Source organism: Acinonyx jubatus, chromosome B4 (genome assembly GCF_027475565.1).
Source record: "Acinonyx jubatus isolate Ajub_Pintada_27869175 chromosome B4, VMU_Ajub_asm_v1.0, whole genome shotgun sequence".
NCBI classification, from domain to species: domain Eukaryota; kingdom Metazoa; phylum Chordata; class Mammalia; order Carnivora; family Felidae; genus Acinonyx; species Acinonyx jubatus.
Genome location: NC_069387.1, coordinates 124,745,847 through 124,772,279, shown reverse-complemented (window position 1 = coordinate 124,772,279; position 26,433 = coordinate 124,745,847). Strand labels below are relative to the sequence as shown.

Below are 26,433 nucleotides of genomic sequence, written 5' to 3'. Positions count from 1 at the left end.
CTAAGGAATTTCTAGAAAAAAAGACTTTATGTACTTTCTTATTATTTTCTTATTATTTGTTCAACAGAAAACAATGTCTGAACGTCCCCCAACAATATTTAATGTGTGAGGGTGACTCCTTTGAAGTACTGGAAATGCAGTCATTCCCTTGACAAGGAAAGAGTAATTATGGATAAAATCTGCCCCTCTTTCTTCTTGCCACCCACTCATTCCCCACAGCAAACGACAGACAAGTCTCAAGGTCACCCAGCAGCCATTTCGAACCAGATGCTTCACTCAGCCCATTCCACCATCAAGGTAATTTTCGTGAAGGTGGAAGAGACAGCTGTCTTTGATTGTCCCTTCTTGATCCTCCTGTGTGTCCCTGCCACTCTCAGGAGGCCTTTGGGAATGCAGAAAGAAGTCTTGTAAAAACAGTCTTACAATAAACAAGAGTTTTCTTCTTTGCTTCTCTGGCCAACACAGTAGGGAAAATGAAAACCAAAGCGGGAGAGGTTGGGTGCTTTAAGTCATAGCAGGGAGGCGGGTCCACATGTATGCTAGGCCATCAGTAAACACCCGTGAAATAAATACATTTGATCTGGACTAAAAGCAGACCAGGAAAAGTGAAGGTGGAGTGTGTGAATAATTCCTTAGGCTTGTGTGAATAATAAACACTCCACCTAGGAAAATAGAACTTGAAATGATTTCCCTAGATGTATTCCTTATTTATTTTAAAAGTTTTTTCATGTTTATTTTTGAGAAAGAGAGCGAGAGAGAGCAAGCATGAGCAGGGGAGGGGCAGAGAGGGAGACAGAATCCGAAGCAGGCTCCAGGCTCCAAGCTGTCAGTCAGTACAGAGCCTGATGGGGGGCTCGAATCCATGAACTGTGAGATCATGACCTGAGCTGAAGTCGGATGCTCAACCGACTGAGTCACCCAGGTGCCCTCCCCCCAGATGTATTCCTAAAATGTCTTCATGGTCTGGGATGAAAGGAAAGGCTCATAACAACCCACAAGGTTGAGATTCCAAAGAGGCAGGTGACAAGATGAGAGCCACAGGTGAATTCTGGCAGCAGAAAGGATTGGAGATGAATCTGTGACTTCCATCCTTGACACCTTTGCTATGGGAAGGGTGGTCCCTGGATGGGCATCATTGGCACTGCCTAGATGCTTATTGGGAATGTGGAAGCACAAGCCTGACCCAGCTCTACTTAATCAGAACCTGCATTTCAACCAGATCCCCAATGATGCGCATATAGAGTGAGTCTGAGAAGCACTTCCCTACACCATCCGTGAGATGTTTGGAAAAGTCAGTCAATGGTAGAAGGACCTCACTGCACAGCTGAAAGACCATTTAGACCAAGTGAGAGCAGTGGTCCTCCATGATCCATCACTGACACCGAAGTGCTGGACTAACAGCACAGAACGGTCGCACCCGGCTGCTGCAGGATGAGAAAGTCCTGTCCAGCTCTCAGGAGACGTCACTGTTTTCTGGGAGCTATGGATGGAGAATCAGTTGCCAGAGCCAAGCTGTCTCACTGCCATACTTCCTGACATGCACGTGCATTTCATTAAAAGGAGAGGAGACACTGGGGAATACTACTCAGCAATAAAAAGGAACAGACTCGTGGTACACGCACCAGCATCCTTGCACGGATCTCAAGGGCATTGTGCTGAGTGAAGAAAGCCACTTACTCTACAGTTCCATTTATAGGACATTCTCAAATTGACAGAACTATAGAGGTGGAGCTCAGATCTGTGTGGCTGCCAGGGGCTGGGTTGTATGAGAGCAGGAAGGGGGTGGGTGTGACTAGGAAGGGATAGCACAGGGACACCTTTGTGGTGTAGAACAGTGATTGTGGTGGTGGTAAAATGGATTTATACATGTGATAGAATGGCATCGAACTGGACACATGCATTGCTGCCAATGTCAAGCTCCTGGTTTTGATATTGTACTAGAGATCCTTAAGATGCAATCATTGACGGGGAGTGGGTGAAGGGTACAAGGACTTCTCTGTACTATCTTTGCAACTTCCTGTGAATCCGTCATTATTTAAAAACAAAAAGTGAAAAGAACAAAACAAAAAGGAGACGGTGGTCATGGGGCTAGGATTTGGTGAGATGCATCCTCGTAATAAAACATCCTTGGAGCCTTGTCGTAAGGCTTTTACTCGGTTTCTTGCTTTTTTTTTTTTTTTTTTTTTTAACCCCAAACACATTGTACACTGAGCTCCCTTTTCCTAAGTCCTCCTGGATGCCATCTGGAATGTTTTATCACCCTAAATGGTGTTACCACAAGGTTCTGATACGTGAGCGTAGCAAGAAGAGTGTGACATGTCCAGTCTAGGCTCACAGAACATCAGCTCGGAAAGACTTTCATTTAGAGTTGAAGAGACAGGTGCAGAGTGGAGAAGAGGCCTGTCCAAGGTCACCAAGTAGCCAACGGCAGCAACAGGACCAAGAGCAGTATCCGCTGCCCAGTGCAGAGCCCCTTCATACCGCCACCCCCCTCTCCCCCGGCAACTCTTCATCCCAGAGGTTCGAGGTGGCATTAAAATTCAGAACTCATCCGAGGTTAACTCTGAACAGCAACATCCAAAGAACGCATCAACGGCATCAGGGCATCTCTTTTAATTGCCTATTCACGCAGACAGATTGTCTTTTCATATTCGGAGCTAAACTTGGAGGCACGTCCTTTCATAGGGCACTTGTTATCCCACTGCCTCATCAGTAATGGGAACTAATGTGCAACGTGATTGCTGAGTACAAATTCTATTTTTTCCTACCAAGCAGGAAGTTTAAAATCTGCAGGGTTATTTTTAAAGGGGGTGAAAAAATAGGCATCGTACCAGCTTCCCAATGGTCCTGTCCGAAGGCACCTGCTGCTTTATTCAAGGCATTGGCCAGGTTGGGAGGATGAAGTTTCACCAGGGGGATTTCTGGGTGGAAGGGTAGGAGAGGAGTGTCCACACACTCAAGTGGCAGGAAAGGATGTGGGCTGGCTGCTGGTTTGATGAGGACAGTGACCCCAGATTTTTCTGGAGTTGACATTCGGTATTGGTTTCCTTTGGGGATTTGTGGCTACCTATCTTCTCTTCAAAGAGCCAGGGTCCCCAGCCCTGGACTGAGAGTTGGGCCAGTGGGTCTGTCGCTGCTTGGTCACTTGTGGGACAGCCTTGGACTCATGCCATATGAGTCACAGAAATGTGAGTCTCACGTTTCTGAGTAGATGAGGAGTTTGAGGAGAGCGAATCCCCACAACCCTAATATTTAACAAATACAGTAATAACGTGAAAGTATTTTTAGTACTAACATTTAGTGTTTACATGAAAATATTTTGTGTGAAATATTTATAGTACTTATATGAAAGAAATCAAGTTGAACTTGGCTTCCATTGACTTACACATTTCTTGATCACTCACTTTGTGTGAGGCACCATGCTAGGAAGTAGGATTGCAATCGAGCTGTTTTGGGGGGAATTTCTCCATATCCCCTGGAATAAGTAGCACAATCCTAGAGATCACACACCTCTGTGGGTTGCTGCAGAATGGCTACCGTAGAAAGTTCTAGAAACAAAGGGCAAAATTGTTAACCTTCCCTTCCTTGTGTGAATCATCAGTTTCTCCTTCCCTCTGCTTAGTTTTAGAAGTTTGGGAATTACTTTCTCTGCTACTAACTGTGTAGAACCTGTGCAAACTGTCTCGCTTAATCTTTCCAATGACCCTTTTTTAAATATTTTAGAGAAAGAAATGTGGGTGGAGGGGTAGAGAGAGAAGGAGAGAGAATCCCAAGCAGAAACCATGCTCAGTACTGAGCCCGACATGGGGCTCGAACTCACGAACTGTGAGATCATGACCTGAGCCGAAAGAAAGACTTGGATGCTTAACGCTTAACTGACTGAGCCAGCCAGGTGCCCTGAAACCAATTTTTCAAAAGAGAAGAACAAAAACTAGATGGAGTGACTCATCCAATATCTCGGTTCCAGTCAGGGGCTGTACTGGCTTCGTTATGTGCAAGTTTCCAGACTTGCATCGGAGCCTGAAGCCTGGCAGTGGTGAGCATCTCCCTGACTTGAACCCTCACGGCAAGAAGCCCAGGAAACGGTCTTGCAAAGAGTGTCTGGTAGGGCTGGTCGGAAAGGGAGTCAGAAGTGGTGGGAAGCGGATACTTCCGTGCCTGTCCACCTGGGACTCAAGCTAGCGACTGGCAAGGCGAGGGGAGGAGGGAGCGAGCGCTGAATTTGAAGAAGACAGGGAACCCAGGGCTGGTGAAATAAAAGTTTTTCTCAAACTGCTGTCTGGGACGCTGACTCAATTATCCATCCTGCCAGTGCACGCTGCCGGAGGTTAGTGAAACACTGCTCAGCCACGGAGCCTTGGTAACACAACCCTGGATGAGACGACTTCTGGCTGGAGTAACACTTTTTGCCTCGGGTTTCACGGGAACAAACAACGTGAGCAGGAGAAACAGATCCCAGAACTACAGACTCTCAGGGGCGGAGATCTTAGAAGCCCTTCCTCTAACTGGACCCTGAGGTATGCCTACGCTATCTTCCAGCTTCTGCCTCCTATGATGGGCGCTCCCACCTTGTTCCCCCATTTTGGGTGCATGGGTGACATTTAAATACAGTACAGAGAAAACGAATTACACGTGTGCGCATTGGGGGCAGAAGCCAAGTCGAGGCCCTTGTGTTTATTCAAGCGGCTGCTCGACCACCCTCCTTCCAGTTCCTCATTGTAATGGAAGCAGAAGGAGCTTTGCGGCTGGCTCCTGTCTCCCCCCAAGATGCTAAGGGCCTCAGGTGCGACAGGCTTCACTGAAGACCAAATGACAACGCTGCCCATCGACAAGTAAAAGACAAACGTGGCAGCATACGGTTTATCTTTGCAAAAGGAATAAATCAAATGGTGTACTCACCCTGAGGCTACACAGGATGCACAAAAATAAATCGACCTTCTGTTCTCCCGGCCTCAGAGTTCTGGCCCCTGGCACACGGATGCTTTGGTTGTTTCTTAAAGAAGAAACGGAACTTGGCTGCTAAGCAGGGCTGGGCATTCTGGGGAGGGGCTCGTGAGGTCAGTTGTCTACCGGGCCTCACTGGCCCAGGTCTCCCCACCCCAGCTTCCTGTAGTCCTTGTGGATGATCCAGGGGGATTCATCTCCACCCAGACCTGAGCTGGGCCCAGGCTGGGCGAGGAGCCAGAGTGGATCAGGTGAGGACTTGGTTTGACCTCAGTGATGACAATACCCAAGGGGAGAGCCGCTTGCCCTGCTGTGACCCCCACCCCAGAATGCCGCCACCATCCACAAGCATCAGGTCATGCTGGCCCTTGATGGGAGCCAAACCATGTGGGCAGAACTCGTTTTTCTCCATCTTCCCACCCCACAAAGCTTCATCGTGGCACACAAATGGCAGCCAGAACTCCACGCTCTGCAGGCGAATTAGTTCTCTGCATTAGGCAAAGTGGTGACACCTGTCAGGTCCTCCAAGGGTGGCACCCGGAGGTATATGCAGACCCAGGGGACTCGAGCCTACACAGCCAACCCCTGGTTGACAGAGTGGACAGGTGGCGGCCCCTACCTTTTACCCTGTATCTCCATTTTCCTCGACTTTTTCTGCACGGCCACCTTTTCCAATCTTTTAACTGAACGAAGTTCTCAGGCTCCCCCTGTTGGGTAAAGAGCTCACTCGTACCATACACACGATGCACGGCTTGGGAAAATCATTTAATGACAGAGAAAGCACACCAAACTAGAACAGAAGCCTGTCAGGACTGGCCGCTGTACAAATCGAAGCCCAGAGGCCCCAAACTAGCACTAGACATTCACAGGGGGAAGTCAGTCGTGGTGAAGGGAACATCACGCAGCATTTCTGAGGACACAGAGGAGGCAGGAGGCAGCAGAGACTCACGCACGTGCTGTGTGTGTCTGTAACTTGGACTCCTCTGCAGGCAGTTTTTTTCCTTTCTTTTTTTCTCCCTTCTTCATTTGATTGTAGGGCCTGCGGTGGTTTGCAAATGACCAAGTTGAAGAGAGGCCTCATGTATCCAAATCACGTGAGAGCCGATGTTGGAGGCAGATGCGGCCCAGGAGCTGCTCCAGGGATCACACCCATGTAACCTGGCCTCGGTCCTGTGAACAGTGGCTCAGGGAGCATGACAGCAGCTCTTTTAGAATCTGGGGTCTGTGCACAACTTCCCAAAGGCATGCTAGGAAATAGGGTTACCAAAGAAACTTTGCCAACCCCAAAGGGCAAAAGTCATTCTCGTTTCTATCTAGGTTTCCAAGGAAAGGACAAGAGAAAAAGGCAGCAACTGAAAAACTATTTGGAATATTGTGGCACTTCACCAATCTCTTTCGCTTATAATATATGGCAGAGAAAACGGAACCCTGTCGATAGGAACTTTCATCAGAGATAACCCTATACTGTACATTCTCAGAATACAGAAAGAATCCTTCCTATCATACATATTTCATCTTTAAAAATAATCTAACATAGTCATATTCTCTGGCTAGTAGCAAACTATTAACATCTTTTGAGAGTACAGAGAAAACTTTGGGATTCATAGTAAATTCTTGGACGTGCGCGCCCCTCCCGCCCCTGATCAGCATCATCTATGAACACATTTCTGCTAAAGCATCCCAGAATCATTGTTAAAGGAAAGGAATATGTTACAGTTTCACCGAATGGATTTTTAGCAAGAAGTGATGGAACATTTTTACCTTGGCAAAAATGAAGCACAAACATAATGTTTCACTGGCTCGGGCCCATGCAGATGCATGTTTGTTACGTGGGGCTGTTTTACTGTCACCCCGAAATCACAATTAGCATGCAAGTTGTTTTCAGCTATTGAGTTAGAGATAATTATTGGCAGTGCACCTCTTTTGTGTAACCATGATCACTAAGGCAAGATTATTATTTCACTTTGTATAGAATATCAGCAGTATCTTGTCAGATGCATGTTTATACGGTATAGACCTGCGACTTACTGTTTTTTTTTCTTAAAAAACCAAAACTCAAAACACAGATCCCTAAACACGATTCAATTGAAAATGAACTGTTGCGCTTTTAGAAATAGATTTTTAAACTACAAGGCTGCCCTGTTTTTGTTTTGTTTTTTTTATGAACATTTTAAAAAGTTCCCACCCCTAAAAATTTGCCAAATTATTTCTTCATTATTGGTAACAGTCTCACCAATTTGCTACCACGGTTGACTCTCGCTGAGCTGTAGCTACTAAGGTCCTTGATGTGAGCACAACACTCTCTGGGGTCGGAACAGTTCAGTTCTCCAACTGTCCACCTGCAACCCGAATGACCTTTACTCCTCAATTCATCCATTTAACAGTGGTCCCGGCAACGGGCGTTCAAGTGCCCCAGGGGTGCTTTCGGATGGGGTTGGCTTGGCTGTCCCATGTTGACCTTCAAGCCCTGGACCCCACTGCAGATCTAATCTGCAGACCAGTGGAATGTCCTTTGTTTCTCAATAGGAACACACAGGAGCTGGAATTGCTTATTCAAGAAAAGCTCGGGCAGGAGAGGCAGCTCCTTGGCCTAGCCAAAAACAGATGCCAGGTGAACTTTGTATGTGTTTGTGTGAAGCCGGTGCAGCAGCAGAACTGGAAAGTCCCCAGAGGACTGTTCCCTGCGCTGGACGTTTCATACAACAGAACCTTTGGAGGATGACAAGTGGATTGACTGAATCCTGATGGCCAACGTCCTCTGTAAGTCCTGGAGCACATCCTGGCCCGTCCCTTCACCATTTTTGTCATAGAGGAGCTGCTTGAACGCTTCGTTTTCGATGAGGACCATCATGTTTTTGAGAAAGTAGCCTTCACAATACGCGGAAAGCTCTGTGACTCCAAGAAACTGTGGAGGGCAAGAGGAAGCAGGAGACGGTTATGTTTCTGAAATGCACCTGGCTGCCTGCACAGCTAATAATGGTGAACACCTATTAAGGCAGATTGACTATAAAAATGGCCCCGATTCTCTAGCCTTTGATATATCCACCCTCATGGGACAAGACTTGGCAAGTTCTCTCATGAGAGGGTTGGAGTCCATTTCTTCACTGCTTGGCCTTGTGACTTGCTCAGGCCAACAGAACACGGCAGAAGCCACAGTTGCTGATTCTGAGCTACCTTCAAGTGGCCATGTCTGTGCTTCTGCACTCTTGCTCAGAAACCTGCCTCTGTCATGGGAGCAAAAGCCCTGGTGAGGCTGCATGGAGGGTAAGCGGCTCCATGAAACTGAGAAGAGAGAGTGACAGGGTCCAGCCACGGTCAACAAAGCCAAGCACAGCTGACCAGACAGCTGACGTCAGAAGCAAGGCCCATGGAGACCAGAAGAAACTTCCAGCTGTCCCGTCGACTCATGTGCCGAAGAAGGGTTTACTGTTTTATCCCCTGGGTTCTACAGTTCTTTGTTGTGGCTGTAGACAACTGGGACATGAATGGAGTTGCAGACACAGCTCTGTGCTCTTGGAGTATTATTAACCTGTTTGACTGTCACAGCAACCCCGAGTGGGCACTGACTACCAAGTCTCTGTATTTAGAGCAGTGGTTCTCAACCAGGGGTGATTTTTGCCCAGGGGACGTTTGGAAAAGTGTGGAGAGGATCTGATTGTCACGACTGGGTGGTGGCGGTGATGTGTGTACTATTGGCATCTAATGGGTGGAAGCCAGGGATGCTAACATGCCATGATGCACAGGACAGACCCTGCAGCAGAGAATCCTGTGGCTCAAGCTGGCAGTGCTGAGGCTGAGACACTCATCTAGAGATGGGGTTCCTCACAGGCTGAGCCGATAAGGAAGGGATTACATTGACCTAGCTCACCTTTATAAGCCCAAGCAGAGGGCTTGACAGATGGTAGACACTTAAGTTGTTTGTTGAATGTATGAGTGAGCAGTTAACTCTCGGAGTAATGAACTAACAGTGAACATTTACTGGGGGCTTACAATGTGCCAGGCACCTTGGTAGGCACTTCAAGTACATCATCTCCTTTAATCTTCAACTTCCCTGAAGGAAGGCAGATTACCACCTCCAATTTACAGATGAGGGAACAGACAAGAGTGTAGGTTACAAAAAGTCACACAGCGTGTCAAGGGCAGAACCAGGAACTGAATCCTTAAGGCTGTGTGCTTAACCATTAAGACACTGCCCCCATTCTGACACCATTAATCAGAGGCCAGGTATTCAGCCTCATGTGTGCGTGGTGGAGGAACTCACGTTAGAAGCACAGAAGTAAATGCGGATATGTGGGCTGGCTGTCTTCAGATCTTTTCTACAGTTTCCAAAGTCCCTCTATGGCAATGAACTGGAAGCTCAGAAGTTCTCAAGTGCTCCTTGAGATAACATCCCACTGCTTTCTTTAAATGTTGATTTATTTAAATTATCCAAATGCTGAATCATCCTTCTGAACTATCCTGTCCTTTAAACAAGAGATGTGGAACACCTGGGTGGCTCTGTCGGTTAAGCTCTTGACTTCAGCTGAAGCTGAAGACACTTTTCTGTGCTTCAGTCACAGACTGAAGTGACTTCAGGTCATGATCTCATGGTTTGTAAGTTTGAGCCCCGCTGAAAGTGCAGAGCCAGGCTGCTTGAGATTCTTTTTCCCTCTCTCTCTTCCCCTTCCATGCGCTCTCTCAAAATAAATAAATAAACATTAAAAAAATAAACCAGAGGGGCGCCTGGGTGGCTCAGTCAGTTAAGCGTCCAACTTCAGCTCAGGTCATGATCTCGCGGTCCATGAGTTCGAGCCCCGCGTCGGGCTCTGGGCTGATGGCTCAGAGCCTGGAGCCTGTTTCAGATTCTGTGTCTCCCTCTCTCTCTGACCCTCCCCGGTTCATGGTCTGTCTCAAAAATAAATAAACGTTAAAAAAAAATTAAAAAAAACCCCCAGAGATGCACTTAATTGTTAGATGGGAAATGATAATGAGGCAGTGCTAACAGGGCTATCTATGGTGGAACGAGCTGGAACACCTGGATTTGAGTTGGGGCTCACCCACCTCCCTCAATATGTGACCAGGGCTGGGCCACTTGGCCTCCAGCTTTAGGTGCATCATTTTCAAAATAAGAATTATGACACCTGCATCCCAGACCATGATTCTGCCGTTTGTCACAATTAGGAGAGGTAGGTTAGGAATGTAGTTAAGGGAGGGGCTTCTGGCTTCTGGGATCCTGCCCTGCCCCCCTCCCCGCCCCAGATTTACCACTAAGCTATTGGCTGTCGGGCAATTTATACAATCTCTCTTTGCCTCCAAACTCCTATCCATAAAATGGGGTTGATGATAATACCTACTCAACAGTCTGTTGTTGCGATTAAAATGAGATAATGCATGGAGTGACAGAACAATGGTCAATTGGAGTCAGCACTCACTCAATATTAGTTGTCATTATAAATGTAAACTATTTATCGCTCTCCTTCTCACCAACTGGTATCCAGTGACCCTCATGCACAAAGTAGGTGGCCAGGCTGGGAAAAAGGGAACTGACTGTGTCTATGGAACCTAGCCCAGCTAACGGACCAAGGTTGTGGCCATGAACTCACTGACACCATTCATTGAGCCAAAGGCAACTGTATGTATAAAAACCACGTGCAACCTTGGGTACGTCAACTCACTTTTCTGTGCTTCAGTTTCCCCAGCCACAGAATGAATGGCGTGACTCAGAGGGTACGATGCTCTTCAGTGCATTTAGGAAGCAGGTAATTGTGCAGTCTCTGAGAAACTTAGAAGATGTGGTGAGGTTTATCAGGCAAGAGGGCTTGTTACCACCCAGGGTTCCCATAGCTGCACAGTACCCTGGAGTTGGGAGAGATCTTAGGATTGCTTTCATTCTTTCAACATGAACCCTGACATTAGAGTCACAGAGTACAAGCCCTCATTGTACAGGTGGGGAAACTGAGGCTCAGAATCGCCTATCTTTGATTCTGTGGACACAGAGAGCACCCCCCCTTGACCACACCTGGCCACTTGGCTTTGTATATAAATGTCACTCATCACAAGTTAGTGTAAGTGGAGAACAACAAGTACAATAAATACTTACATTTATATTTGGTGATATTTATTCAGTGGTGACTATGCATCAGACCCTTGCCTACCTCCACACAAATAATGACTGACAGAACTGGGGTGGGAACTCTCATTTCCTATGCCAACGATTGACAAACTACAGGCCTGTGGGCAAAATCTGGCCCACTACCTGTTTTTGTGAATAAAGTTTTATTAGAACAAAACCACACCCATCATTTATGCATCATGTATGGCTGCTTTTGCATTACTATGGCAACCATATGGCCTGTGTGAAAATATTACCTGGCCCTCCACAGAAAACGTTTGCTGGCCCCTGTCCTAGACTGTAATTTTTGCAAGAGCAGAGCTCATGTCTTACTAATTTTTTATTATATTCTGATGAATACAGTTCCTGGTAAATAGTGGGTGCTCAATTAACACTAATGAATGAATCCCTAGTTTTGCAAACCTGTGTTCTTTCTAGCACAGTGCATGGTTGGGCTTACTGAATTAGCTTAGATTCAATTTGATGAACCAGCCTCTTCGTTTTCTCAGGTTGAAAGGGCCATCAGAAGCTTCAAGGCCCCCTTTTTACGACTGAATAATTTGGGACAGATTTACCAGGAAAAAAAAAAAAGATGGTTAAGCCATGCATTTATGGGATGGACTTCTCATCTGTATAAAATTCCACAGCTGTCTCAAACAGATGTAGTATAGAGGTAATGTTGCCAAGGTCTTGTTGACATTTGGGACATTGTTATTAGCATGTAAACTCCTGTGTTTCCTGGGGTTCTGAACCAAGAGTTGGTTTTTCTTTTCCGTTTTTACTAAACTCGCCTCGATGTGCAGTAGAATCTGCCAGAAATAGAATCCACATGCATGTGCTCGTTAGTAGTGTTGCAGTATCTGTAGCACAGGGGCAACAGCATGCAGAACGGGGAAAGGGCAGGGGCTGGCTGGCTTTGCCTTGTCTTCTATGCAAATGTCACGAAAGGCAGACTTTTGCATTGGAAACACACCAGGATGTGGCCTGGGAGACCGAGGCAGAGTCTCGTGTCTGTAAAAGGCAGAGCTCTGGCTGCAAAGGTACATAAACAGAAGGGGCAATTCCCTGCCATAGGTATTCAAAGCCCATAGCACTAATGTATTCCCAACCTGGGCTCCTCTTGTATCAGGCTGCATTATTAAATACAATAGCTACGGAAGCTGCCTGCCAAGGAGCCTGAAGTGGTTAAAATGGATTGCTGACAACATGACAGGCCATGGCAAAGCCACTTGTGGATGCTGGGTTCACAGGACAATTGGAGTGTCTGTGGCCAGGAGAGGGGGAAGGACCACAAGATTCATAATCAGGCTCTCTTCTTGGGTAGAGAGCAGTCTCTGGATGCTTTTCTGCAGAGTACTCAGTTTAAAGATTAAAAAAAAAAATGTGCTGTGTCCTGAGAGACCAGATTTTGGTAAAACCCTCATTTAACCAAAGCACCGTGTGTGTGTGTGTGTGTGTGTGTGTGTGTGTGTGTGTGTGTGTGTAGTAAGTAGTGTGTAGATTTTGATTTACTGATGACCAATGAGAAGATCTCTTCTGTGTATCAATGATTATTGCAAATATTTCAACCATTTATTAGGCCAGAGAGCAAGGTTAAGAGCCTGTGCTTTGGAGTATAAGACAAATCTAGGTTTTCCCATCTGGGTATATACCCCAAACCCCAAAGAACTAAAAGCAGAGACTTGAACAGATATTTGTCCTGTGTTCACAGCAACATTATTCACAGTAGCCAAAGGGTGGAAACCACCCTAAGTGTCCACTGATGGATGACTGGATAGGCACGATGTGGTCTCTCCAGACAATGAGATATCATTCAGTCTTAAAAAGAAATGAAATTCCAACACATGCTACAGCATGGATGAACCCTGAGGGCACTGTGCTACCTGAAATAAGCCAGTCACAAAGGGCAAATACTGTACGATTCCATTTATATAAGGTCCCTAGAGTAGTCAAGTTCATAGAGACAGAAAGTTAGGTGGTGGTTCCCAGGGCCTGAGGGGAAGGGAAATGGTTCCCAAAGTTTCAGTTTGGGAAGATAGAAAGTTCTGGAGATAGATGGTGATGATGATTTTACAACAATGTGAATGGGCTTATGCTGCTGAATGGTGCGCTTAGAAATGGTTAAAATGGTAAATTTCATGTTATGTGCATTTTACCACACACACACATACATAAATCTCCATAGTAGCTGTGTGACCTTAAGCAAGTTCCTTCCCCTGTCTGTGCCTCAGTTTTCTTATTATGATATAAGACTAATGATAGCATTTACTTAAAAAGGTTGTAGTGAGCATTAAAAAAGAAGGTGTAATACACAAAAATAAATTCAAAATGGATGAAAGACCTAAATGTGAGGCAGGAAACCATCAAAATCCTAGAGGAGAAAACAGGCAACAACCTCTTTAACCTCGGCCGCAGCAACTTCTTACTCAACACATCTCTGGAGGCAAGGGAAATAAAAGCAAAAATGAACTACTGGGACCTCATCAAAATAAAATGCTTCTTCACAGCAAGGGAAACAATCAACAAAACTAAAAGGCAACCGACAGAATGGGAGAAGATGTTTGCAAACAACATATCAGATAAAGGGTTAGTATCCAAAATCTATAAAGAACTTACCAAACTCAACACCCAAAAAACAAATAATCCAGTGAAGAAATGGGCAGAAGATATGAATAGACACTTTTCCAAAGAAGACATCCAGATGGCCAACAGACATGAAAAGATGCTCAACACTACTCATCATCAGGAAGATACAAATCAAAACCACACCGGTCAGAGTGGCTAAAATTAACAACTCAGGAAAGATGTTGCCAAGGATGTGGAGAAAGGGGAACCCTCTTGCACTGTTGATGGGAATGTAAACTGGTGCAACCACTCTGGAAAACAGTGTGGAGTTTCCTCAAAAAATTAAAAATAGATCTACCCTATGACCTAGCAATAGCACTACTAGGAATTTATCCAAAGGACACAGGAGTGCTGATTTGTAGTGGCACATGTACCCCAATGTTTATAGCAGTGCTATCAACAATAGCCAAATTATGGAAGGAGCTCAAATGTCCATCAACTGATGAATGGATAAAGAAGATGTGGTATATATATAAAATGAAATATTACTCAGTGATGAAAAAGAATGAAATCTTGCCATTTTCAACAAGGTGGATGGAACTGGAAGTTGTTATGCTAAGTGAAATAATTCAGTCAGAAAAAGACAGATGTCATAGGTTTTCACTCATATGTAGAATTTGAGAAACTTAACAGAAGACCATAGGGGAAGGGAAGGAGGCAAACCATAAAAGGTTCTTAAATACAGAGAACAACACACTGAGGGTTGATGGGGGTGGGGGATTGGGAGGGGCAGGGAAAATGGGTGAGGGGCATTGAGGAGGGCACTTGTTGGGATGTACACTGGGTGTTGTATGTAAGTGATGAATGACAGGAATCTACTCCTGAGGTCAAGACTACACTGTATTTTAGGTAACTTGACAATAAATTATTTTTTAAAAAAGTAGGTGTAATATGGCTCTTAGCACAGGCGCCTGCACACTAAAAGGGCTCGTTGGATGTTGGCATAAGACAGAAAACAACATCTCAAATGCAACCTGAGTTTTCAGGATGGGCGATGAGAGTGTAATGCACGTCAGCTGTCACTCTACAAAGCAGCAGGTGTGGGAGATGTCTCTTGAGCTCCACTTACTCAAAAGAAGACTTTTTTGTTTTAAATTCCTGATCTCAACTCATTTCACTGTTTCTTCCTAGCAAATGCTAATCTGCCCATCCTGAGCACATGAAACAAAAATAAAATGGCACCTGGACAAATTATTTGACTTCTCTCGGTCCCAGTATCCCTACATGCGAAATGGATTGGATGAGATGAGGTCAGTGGTTCCCAAAAATTGGAGTCATGACTGGCCTTAGGACTGAAGTCACAACAGTAGCCTAGGGAGCTTGTTAAAAATACAGATTCCTGGGTTCCACTGCAGAGACCATTGTGGGTGGGGGGCTAAACACATTCAGGACTCTCCCCAGGTGATTCTGATTAGTCCACCTGACCAGGAGAACTCCTTGGGGGTCTCCAGGGCTGGTAACCTGTTCTCAACCTTGGTCACACTGGAAATCACTTGGGAAGCTCTGGAAAACACCTTTCCCCGGGCTCTACCACCAGAGGTGAGTTTAATTGGTCTGTGATAGGTCCCAAGCATAGGGATTTTAAGTGAGTGCCCAGATGATTCTACTGCGCAGCCAGCAGCAGGAACAGAGTTCTAGAACAGTGATTCTTGCCCTTGAGCATGCATCAGAATCACCTGGACGGCTTGCGAAGCCATAGGCGGTGGGTCTCTCCCCCAGAGTTTTTGATTCAGAGTAGGTCTGGAATGGGGCCCTGGAATATACATTTCTAACACGTTCCCTAAAGATGCTGATGCTTCTGGACTGGAGAACACTCTTCGACAACCACTTGCTACTCAAGGTGTGGCTTAGACTAGCAGCAGAGGCTTCACCTGGGGGCTTGTTAGAAATGCAGAATCCAGGGCCCACCCTGGACCTGCTGAGTCGGGGTCTGCAATATGATTCGTGTTCACATTAACATTTGAGAAGCACTGTCTCAGAACAACTTTGCTTTGGGAACTTCTGAGTTCCTGCTCTCGTTGTATTTGGGAGGGGTGACATAAAAGGAAAGGCATCTTTTCTAGAGCAGGAGGCTGATGGTGGGAGGAATGCAGGGGTGGCTCAGCCTGGAGCAAGCGAGCCAGCACCAGCTCTCTGCCTTGACTCCGTGTCTGTGAAGGAAAAGCCTGACCCATTTCAGTACACGGCGCATGCTCAGGGCAGCCAGAGTGGGACTGATTACCTTGGCGTGGTTGTAAATATCCACACAGTTGTCGGTATTGATGCTCTTTGCGCAGATAATCTCACAGTGTCGCTGCAAAGCCTCCAGCTGGAAAAATTTAGCGGCAGACAGAAGCTAAAAACCATAAAAAGAGCCCATTAGTGGCTGGGAGGTGGAAATAAAGGGATGACAATCATGGGGAAAAATCCTTATCTTCCGCAGAAGTGTCCCAAGGTGAAAGGCTGGGAATATAGGCATTGGTAATGTCACTTTAAAGCCCAAAGGAAACACTAGCCACTAAGATAGAGTGATCGAACTCTGTTGCGGGGGAAGATGGCAGAGGAGAGGGGTTTGAAGTGAACCAGATTCACATCTATTCTAGCAGGGGGTCGAGCAAAAATGCCTGAAGTTGTTACGTCCAGAAATATGGGTGAACACCATTAGTCAGCAAGATGGATTTCGGCGTGGCTCACTCCCTCTGTTCATCCAGGTGTCCACACAAATGTCCCCTCAGAGAAGCCTCCCAGACCACCCCGCCTCAGGTCATCTCCCTTCATCACTGTCTGCCTTCCTTACCCTGTCTTAGTTTTCCTTAGAGCCCTTCTCTCCCCAGACATGATGTCATGCCTGTCGCCCTCAGTCCATGAGGGCAGAGATCTCTGTCCCTTTGCATTACTGCTGTAGCTTGGCCCTAAGTGTTCAGAGGGATTGCCTTTGGGGAATGGATGGGGGCACGGGGGATGAAGGAGCCTGGGTGAGCTGCTTTTTGTGACCAGCTCTTCTGTATTATTTACACGATTTATGTGTACGTTCGTTATTTTGATTTTAAAATAAAAATAAATGTTACAGAAGAGCCTGCGTTCTCAGATGGTAGCTTGGTCCTGAGGTAGAGAAGTGTCAAAGGAGTGGTCCAGAGAGGCAAGAGAGTAACTGTGGGTGGGTGGGTGGGGATGACGATTGAAGGGTTCTCAGAGTATGATGGGAAGGATAAGCACCTTATTGAACATAGGAACTCTTACAATCTTAAAAATCCAATGAGATAGATAATTATTCCCATTTCCAGGGAAGGAAACTGAGGCTGAGAGAGGTTAACTAACATATCCAAGATCACACAGCTCAGAAGGGACAGAGCCTGGATTTAAACCAAGTTTGGATCCGACTCCATGTTTTAACCCGTGTGGGGTCACCTTTTGAATGACTGATAGTGCTCTGACATCTCTAATCAGCCAGGCACCCTGGACTCCACAGACACCTGAATGGATCCTGGCTCCTTTGCTCAGGATTATCGGAGTAATCTTGGCTTCCAGTTCAAAGCTTCCAGTTTTGAATAGGAAAACCAACAAAGGGTCCAGGTTTAGGAAAGAGCAGGGACTCTTGGCTTTGGGCAGAAGGGAGCAGAAACAAGTCCCCTGGATTAGGGAGGGGAGACAGGCTTAACGGTGAGGTAGACAGCAGATGGGGGAGAGCCAAGGAGACTCAGGAAGGGGGGATGGTCATCCTCAACTGGCTGGAATGCTCCTGGCTTCTGTATCAACAGACGCACTGTGATTTGGGGAATGTTTTCCAATGACAGAAGTCACAAGGGTAGCTCCTGATGACGGTATCTGAGCCCTAGTTGTGCCTAGACTTAGTCTCCACCTCCACAGGCAACTTCCTTTACCTGCCCCCCCCGCCCCCCACCCCAAAGCCAATTAAAAGTGGATTTCACAGAGCTGCTATTGCAAGTGCACTGAGCACCCTGGCCTTCTGGAAGGGGCTCTGATGCAAAACCCTCGGGAGGCAGGACCCCAAACCCTGCACCCAAGTGAAAACCCAACACAGGTCCCCCCAGCCACCGCCAACACCTGCCAGTGACCTGAGTTTACAGAGAAGCCACCGACCCGATGACACAACAGTTTCCTTACCTCCATTATCTCGTTGTTTTTAATGAGAAGTGACTCTGGGCCACCGTAGTAGAGATACTGCATAACCAGCTGGAAGAAAGGACACAGCGAGCAAAGCATCAGTCAGCACACAGACACCGTCAGCTTACAGCTGGGCAGTCTATCGGTCCCTCTAGGACACCTGTCCCCAGCGTGGCCATTCCCTCTTGATCACTGCCTTGTAGGAGGAGTTCCACTTAGGATGCTTCTCCCGGCTGGATGTTTTTCCTTATGGCATGCTGAAATTTGTCTCCTTGTGATTCTGCTAGGTTCCAAGTGCATGCCCGGTATCACATTAAACAATTCTGAACAATTCTCTGTTCTCCATCTACAGATGGCAGTCGCGGCTTGTCTTTCCACCTCCATGCCATCAGGCTGCCCCCAAACAGGCAGTTTAAGGAACCTACTAGGGGTCGTTCCCCTGGAAGCATGGCCCAGTTTGACAGGATTCTTACTTAAGTCCCAGGGGATGACTCTGGGCTCCCATGGGACCACCTGCTCCTCATTACAGCTTGACAAGACCCAGGATGAAGCCATTAGGGGTCCACAGTTTCAATGTTTCACTGATGATGTGAACAGTCTGAGCGAGGCTGTTCTTTGTTCATGTATTAAGGAGGCCTGAATGGTGTGCAAAGTCCCAGAGCTTTGCAAATTGGTGTCCCTTTAGAATGAGGCCCCCAGATGTGTAGACTGGCTGTCACTACCTCCCATGAAGCCATTAATTTTTTCTTTTAATATTTAAAAAAAATTTATTTTTTTAAAATGTTTATTTATTTTAGAGAGAAACAGAGTGCGAGCGGGGGAGGAACAGAGAGAGAGAGAGAGAGAGAGAGAGAGAGAGAGACACAGAATCGGAAACAGGCTCCAGGTTGAGCTGTCAGCACAGAGCCTGATGTGGGGCTTGAACCCACGAACCATGAGATCATGACCTGAGCTGATGTCGGATGCTTAACCGACTGAGCCACCCAGGGCTGAGCCAGCCAGCCCCAAAGTTTTAATTTTAGGTGGTGAACATGCTCTTCTCCACCACTGTCTTCTGCCTTATGACACATGGACTATACCTGCCTCACCCCACGGCAGTTGTGCCGGAAACATCTGTAGACTGGTTACGTCCCATCTTTGGACACTTGTAAAATGCGGCGCTGGGGCTGGGCTGTCCTCCACAGTCCCTTCAGGCTCCAGTGGTCTGTGACCAACATACGGCAGTGGTTAAGAGCAAGGACCCTGCACGTGGGCTCCCTCAGCTTCTGAGCAGCCCTGCCGCTTAAGATCTGAGGGACCTGAATTGAATTAGGTTCTCTGTGCCTCAGTTGCATCATCTGCAAAGTGGGTATAACATTACCTACCTCATGGGGTTCTGAAGAGGGTTAAATTATATGCAACAGGCCTAGCAGGGGCCTGGCACATGGCAAGAACTGAATAAATCTTAGTTCTTCAGTGTTCTCTGAGGTGGAAAAATCTTTCTCCAGTAGTGCTCTGCTGTGCACTGCCACGTTTTTATTCAGGCCATTCGAGGCCCTTTGTGACTGATCTCAATCTACCTTTTGCACGAGTGTTTAAAAGTCATCATTTAAAAAATATGTATGTTTACAGCTTTACTGAGGTCTATTTTGCATAATGCAAACGCATCAACTTAAAGCATACAGTTCAGTGGTTTTTAGTATATTCACAATGGCGTGCAACCATCACCACTATCTAATTTTAGAACATTTCTAACACGCCCAGGAGAAACCCCGTACGCATTGCCAACCAGTCTCATTTCCTCCTGGGCCTGTCCTGACAACCACGATGGATTCGCGCATTCCGGACATTTCCTATCAGTGGAATCACACAACACATGCTCTTTTGTGTCTGGCTGATGACACTTAGCGTAATGTTTTCAAGGTTCATTCTTGCTGTCACTTCTCTCTCCTACGTTCTTTATTGCTGAACAATGTATCACGTTTTGTGTATCCGTTCATCAGCTGAGGGACATTGGATGGGTTCCACTGCTTGGCTGTTATGAATACTGCTGCTATGAATCAATTTACTTTTTCAGATCTCCTCTGTCACTCAAGCCTTCTCTCACCCTAATCTGGACAACATCTGCCTTTTATACTCTGATCACTCCCACCCACTTGCCTCTCACAGAACCTACCACTCCTCTTTCAGTCCCGCACTTTTGCCCATGCTGCTCCCTCTGCTTGGATGCCCCTCCCTTCTTCTCCACCTGTTGAACTGGGCCCCCTCTTTTGGGATCTCAGTGGTCACATGTGTGGAGGCTTCTCAGATGTCCTAGCTGTAACCCCTGGCTGGGCACACATCATCCACAACTGCAGTGCTACTTCCCACGAGAGCTTGATGGGACCGTCTATGTCTTGTCCTTCTCTGCATTCTCGTGCCTGCACTCAGCAAGCGCACTTTAAACAGGAACACGAGCCCTCGCCTCACCTCCTCTTTCGTGTTTGAGTCTCCCACGGACTGACTTTGGGCTTCTGTGCCCACCTGCCTCGTCACAGGGATGGCGGTGCATTGACGGTGGTGGCTGAAGCTTTGGGAAATGATAACACAGCATCGTTTACCCTCCCCTCCCTCATCCTGATGGGCCACAGGCATCTAACGTATCATGTCAGCGAATGGGGGATCCTGGCCTTATGTAAATCAACGGGTCCCTCCAGCGCCTCTCCTTTACAATGGCCAAACCGATAATGACAACAATACGAGCCATGACAATAACTACCCCGGAATACAGGGCCTCTCCATTTACAAAGTGTGCCTCCATCATATTAGGTCATTCATTTGAGGTCGGGCTGTTGACTTAAAATGCTGCTCCTTAGCAGATGCAGATCCTGGGGCTAATGGGGTTTAAATTGGGCTGTCCCTTGCCGTCAGACTCTGCCAACACAAGCCTTTTCTGCAAAGGGGGCAAAACGAACCCTTATTAGGCCAAAGGGTCTGTTTATGGAGTTGTTTTCCTTGGCAGCTGTCAACCTGCATGGAGCCGGGATGTAAATGGCATCCACGGCCTCATGGAGGCCCCCACTTCCACGTGTAGCCTCAGCTGCGTCCTGCTCTTGCCCGTGTGTGATGTTAAACAGTCTTGTGGGGAGGAAACTCAAAGCAGTCTCATTTAACTAAAATTCTTCTGTCAGCATGGAAGTGGAGTGAACAGGCCCCTGGGAGCCTCCTTCTGGGTCGGATTCAGCCCTCCTTGGCCTATTTCAAGCCACAAATGAGGCTTTTCTTCTTTTATGGGGAAGGGACAGGCACACAGAGAAGTCCCCAGGGCCTGCTAAATCTTCCTAACTCATTACAGTAACTCCAGGCTAATGTGGCCAGGAAACCTTCCCCAGGCAAAAGCAATTACAGGCCTTGGATTCCTCTGGGGCCACGCTTTCCCACGTAGGTCTCTCGTTCAATGAATCCGCACAGCAAACATTTATTGAATGCCTACTACAAGGTTCTTATTACAGGAACCTCCCCAATTAGTTCCAGGCTTTATGGCAAAAGTGCCCCTTCACGAGCACTCAGGAGAGCTGGGGAGGCATGCATTTTCCAGCACTTAGTTCATACTCAAACTCGAATGGGCCTACGATTCTTTCTTCAGGGCCGGGTGATTTTTTTTTTTTTTTTGGCGGGGGGGAGGGGGGTGGGAGGGCCCAAGTCCCTGCAGTTGGGGGGCAACTAGGAGATCAGGTCTGGAAGTCAGTCAGGCCCGGGTCTGAACCTCAGCTTGGCTGTGATGAGTAGCCGGAGCTGGGGCCACTACCTTCCTCCCTCTGGGTCTGTGTCCTGGCTGTAGGTGGGAGAAGAGCTTCCCGGAGGGGCGGCTGGAAGGACTGAAGGAGATGATGTATGGCAGTGGTTCTCACAGTGGGGTCCCTGGACCAGCAGCATCAGCACCACCTGGGCTCTTGTAAGAACTATAAATTCTAGGACCCCACCCTAGGCCTACAGAATCTAGGACTCTGGGGATGGGGTCCAGGAATCTGCATTTCAACAAGTTTTGTGTTTTATTGAGCAACCCCCTTCCTCCCCTGCCCTGGAGATTCTGGTGCCTGTTAAAGCTTGAGATCCACTCTAGTGCAGAGCATTGTGTCTCCACCTTGACTGCATGCTGGGACAATGGCAGATGCTCCAAAATACTGACACCTGAGCCCCAGCCCCTGTTCTGATTGGTAGCCTGGGTGCTGGGAATTTCAAAGCTCTCCAGGTGACTCCAATGTCCAGCAGAGGCTGAGAAGCACCAGCTTTGAGCCTGACACATAGCTGGTGCTCAAGAAATGCGCACTGTTATGGGGCATCTGGGTGGCTCAGTTGGTTAAGTGTCCGGCTCTTGGTTTTGGTTCAGGGCATGATCTCATGGCTTCGTGGGTTCGAGCCCTGCATTGGGGTCTGGACTGACAGTGTAGAACCTGCTTGGGATCCTCTCTCTCTCCCTTTCTCTCTGTCCCTTCCCGGCTCTCACTCTTTCTCTCCCTCTCTCAAAACAAATGGGAAAAAAAGAAAAAAAAGAAATAGGCACTGTTATTATCACTGTTCCCCCGTAGAAAGGGTATTCTAGAACCAAGCATCCAGGCTTTGGCACCAGGAAGACTGGGCTCCAATCCTGGCTGTCACTAAAGTAGCACTAAGACTTGGGGCACGTCATTTAAGTTTTCTGAGCCTCAGTTTATTCGTCTCTAAAAATGGCAAGAAGTATCCAGATAACCATGTGCAAGCAGAGGTTAGTGCCTCATTCATAGCTGGAGCCCCACAGAAGTTTCTTCTCTGCCCTCCCAACTCTAATCCTAAAACAAAGCAGCAGTTTCATGGAAAATTTCAAACTCAGAAGTCACCACCATTCTACAAAGGGCTGTGGCCACTTTGCTCTCAGTAGAAAATGTGGTGAGGAATTGGGGTGAGAGGCTGGGTCTGGGGGGGCATGCCAACTCCCTGGTCCCACACTGGGGATCCAGCTCCTCTCTGCCACCCCCACCCCAATGGGATGGCTCCCCCAGACTGGCCTTGTCCCTGGAAATTGCTTTAATCCTTTCCCCAATGCTCAGTCCATAGTAACCTATCCTACAGGGTCTTGTGCTTAGTAGGGAGATGGTTTACCAGTTATGGGTTAGAAAAATAACAACCCACTTAAAAATTGCCAAGTTGAGGGGTGCCTGGGTGGCTCAGTCAGTTAGCCGTCTGACTTCAGCTCAGGTCATGATCTCATCGTTTGTGAGTTCAAGCCCTGTGTCGGGCAGGCTTTGTGCTGACAGCTCAAAGCCTGGAGCCTGCTTCAGATTCTGTGTCTCCCTCTCTCTGTCCCCGACCTCTGCTTATGCTCTGCCTCTCTCTCTCTCAAAAATAAATAAACATCAAAAAAAAGTTTGCCAAGTTGTCCTACTTGCTAATCTCTTCAAGAACCCATGACATAGAGGTGGTATTAACTTGTTAAAAATGGAGAAAATGAGGCTCAAAGAAGAGTGTCTTACCCATAGTTACTTGGGAAGGATTCTTTCATTTGAACTTTTAACATAACCAAAGAAATACATCTCTAATGGTGGAGATGCAGGTACCTCAATAGGCTTTAGGGGCCAGTGTGAGGGCATGGTGGCTTCCTCTGAACATCCATGGCAGCCCTCTGGACAGCAGGATCTGAGGGGCCAGGGAAAAGCCATCATCTGGCCTGCTTTCTTCCCACTTGGCTCATACTGAGTGGTCCCAGTGTCTTCTCAGTCTCCAATATACCTTAAGACCCGGCTGAATAGACTGATAATCACTTTCCTTCAAACACACCCCATGATATCCCACTTTTGTCCGTTTGCTTATGCTGTTCCCTGCCTCCCACTGCAGTTCCCCCTTTCCTATCCATCAGATGAGCAAACTGAGGCTTAGAAAGGTTGGTTCTTTGCCCATCGTCATGTGATAGACACCAATTTTAAATAGGAGAATACAGCATTTTAGTCCTGGGCTGCAGCTCTTTCCTTCCAAGTGCAGATTGGAAACCTGACCCATGGCCCTGGTCATGGCCAGCCTTGTCTCCACCCCTCACCACCCCCCCCCCCCCCCCCCGCCCCGCCATTATCTCTGAGTTGTCTCAACAACCCTCTTAGAGCATGAATCCCTGGCACACTTGCCTGAATCTTATCCACTCTTACTGCACTCCTCCCAAGGCCCTACTTCCTGAACTGAACCACAGGAAACAACGTTCTGTTCAGAATTCCACAGATCCCACCCCCAGGTCACCCACGTCGGCTCCCTGACCCTGGCTTGTGGGAAGACAGCATGGAGGGAGTGCAGTCGTTAAAAGTCCACTGGCTCCTGATCACATTAGGCTCAACGATGGTTTTGGGACTTCATCCTTGCTGTTCTCTGCCTAGAATCTTCTAACCCCCTTTTTAAGCCCCGAGCCTTCCTAGGGTTCCCCAGCTTCTCTTAAGCTTTCACTATTTCAGCTGACACCTCATAGGAGACCTTCTCCAACTTCCCTGGTCCTAGTTGTCACAGCACATCGCCTCCCTGCCCCCTACTGGTACCTCCCCACATTATATTATAAGTGACTAATTACTCAGTTATCCGCTCTATCCTGTGACGCCCCAGGGGAGGAATGTCCTTTATTCTTGTGTCCCCAGGTCCCAGCAGAGGGCTAGGCAACCAGTAGGTGCTCAACTAATGCTGTAGGGATAAAAGGATGGTAAGCCGGAGGGGGTGTAAGGAGGGGCCCAGTGTGCAAGGAATTGAAGACTCTGCAGTGGCTAACCCACAGGTGGATGACCAGCACAATGCCCTAGGTCACAACTGGGGCTCACCTGAAAGATGGGGTACTTCACGTAACCGATCTCTATGCAGGTGCTGTCATTTGTTGGCTTGCTGGAGAGGAGTGCTTTGAACCTGAAAAAGAACACAAGAAAGGAGATAAAAAGACCCCCACACACATCCACAGTTTGTGAGAAACACCAATCTAATGAGAGAAACATGTAGTATCTTGTATTCCCCGCCCCCCACTCTGAAATACATCATCAGTACATCCACAGATGTCATAATGCAATGCCACCCCAGTAAGATACCATAATCAAATCTGAAGTTACAACTTTATTTTTTTTTAAATTATTTTTTTTAGGGGGCACCTGGGTGGCTCAGTCGGTTAAGCTTCTGATTCGGCTCAGGTCATGATCTCACAGTTCATGGGTTTGAGCCCTATGTCGGGCTCTGTGCTGACAGCTCAGAGCCTGGAGACTGTTCAGGATTCTGTGTCTGCCTCTCTCTGCCCCTCTCCTGCTCACGCTCTGTTTCTCTCAAACATAAATAAACTTTGTTTATTTATTTGGGTGTAGGTAATCTCTACACGCAACGTGGGGCTCAAACTCACAACGCTGAGATCAAGAGTCGTATGCTCTTCTGACTGAGCCAGCTAGGCGCCCTGAAGTTAAAACTTTAAAGTTAAAAATAGTAGTTTGAACTGTTATTTCTCAAACAGGTGACTGGAACAGAACAAATACCATTTAAAAGCCCATCTGTCTGTCCCACAGGACTTATCACGAAGGCTGCTTCCTTCATGGGGTCCTCTGATACCCGTGGTGCTCCCCACCTCCTGTGCACCTTTGCTCCTGGAGGGCAGGGACTCCGCCCTTCTGCTCTGCTGCATCTCCAGAGCCTGTGCCCTTCCAGATCTGCTGCATCGTAGGTATTTAATCAACAACCGCTAACTACCTATCGACCTCCCCATGGATGACCTGCTGATGGGCTTCAGATGTGCTTTCCTGCGATCAACAAAACTGTAAGCTCCTAGTGGGTACAGACCCAGTCAATGGAACACCCTGACACTCAAAACATTTAGGCATAAGCTGTGTTCTTTTCTTCAACTTATAGTTTTGAAATAATAAGATTCGCAGAACAGTCATAAAGACAGTACAGAGCTCCTGGATGCCCTCCACCCAGCTTTCCCGGATGTTAACATCCTACACAGCCATGGTTGTCAAGACTAAGAAATCAACACTGGTATGATATCTATCCTGCTTTTCTACGGCATCATAACCGAGAACCGTGTAAGGCATGGCATATTCTTCTTGTTGTGGCAAAGCAGACATCTGGGGGTTTGCATGTGATTTTGGGGAGAGGCAGTGGAGAGTCCAGGATGCTTTTAGGAACCCAGGAAGTGTTGGTCACATATATTCATTAGCAAATGTCCTAGAAGTGGGTTCTGTTTCTGGGTACCCAGTGTCCTGATCACTTTGTTCATCCTCCCTCCGCCCCCTCCGTTCCCAGCAGCCTGCCTGCTCATTTCAGCGTCCTGCCTTCCTCTGTGACAGAGCTTTGCTGATCCCAGTTCAGCGCTTTGGATAATGCGGCTCTAAACGGCCAACTTAACTCCAATCGAAAGCAGAGAGAGCAGTAGCAGAGGAGGGAGTGATACCACTGTCAACTCCATAGTCAAGGAAAAGTCAGGTTCAAGACCTATAAGTGTGGGATGGCTTACACCAGAGTTCCTGGATATTTGGAGGACAGGCCATTCCAGGCCGCTGTGTACGATATTTCAGGTTGTACACTGCGTGAGGGCACTGGGCTGGGGCAGCTAAAATCCAATTCACGCTGTGCTCTGAAGCCCTGGGCCTGGTACACACTCTGTCTGCCCAGAGGGCCGGTGCCCTTGCCTGAGTCACACAAAGGCGCTGCTGTTTATACTACTGGCTGCT

The 26,433-nt window shown here is 47.4% G+C and overlaps 1 protein-coding gene across 3 annotated transcripts in view; it reads right to left on the bottom strand.

Annotated features, from left to right (window-relative positions):
- Nucleotides 1-5,690: 5,690 nt before the first annotated feature.
- ABTB3 (ankyrin repeat and BTB domain containing 3) overlaps nt 5,691-26,433 on the bottom strand; it is a 314,326-nt gene continuing 293,583 nt past the window's right edge. For all 3 annotated transcript variants that reach the window (XM_027070914.2, XM_027070913.2, XM_027070915.2), the window contains 4 exons: nt 24,550-24,631; nt 17,765-17,833; nt 15,882-15,995; nt 5,691-7,849 (listed from right to left, as the gene is read on the bottom strand). In XM_027070914.2, the coding sequence (XP_026926715.1) occupies nt 7,640-7,849; nt 15,882-15,995; nt 17,765-17,833; nt 24,550-24,631 (475 nt within the window). In that variant the 3' untranslated portion in view covers nt 5,691-7,639. The remainder of the gene's footprint in view (nt 7,850-15,881; nt 15,996-17,764; nt 17,834-24,549; nt 24,632-26,433) is intronic.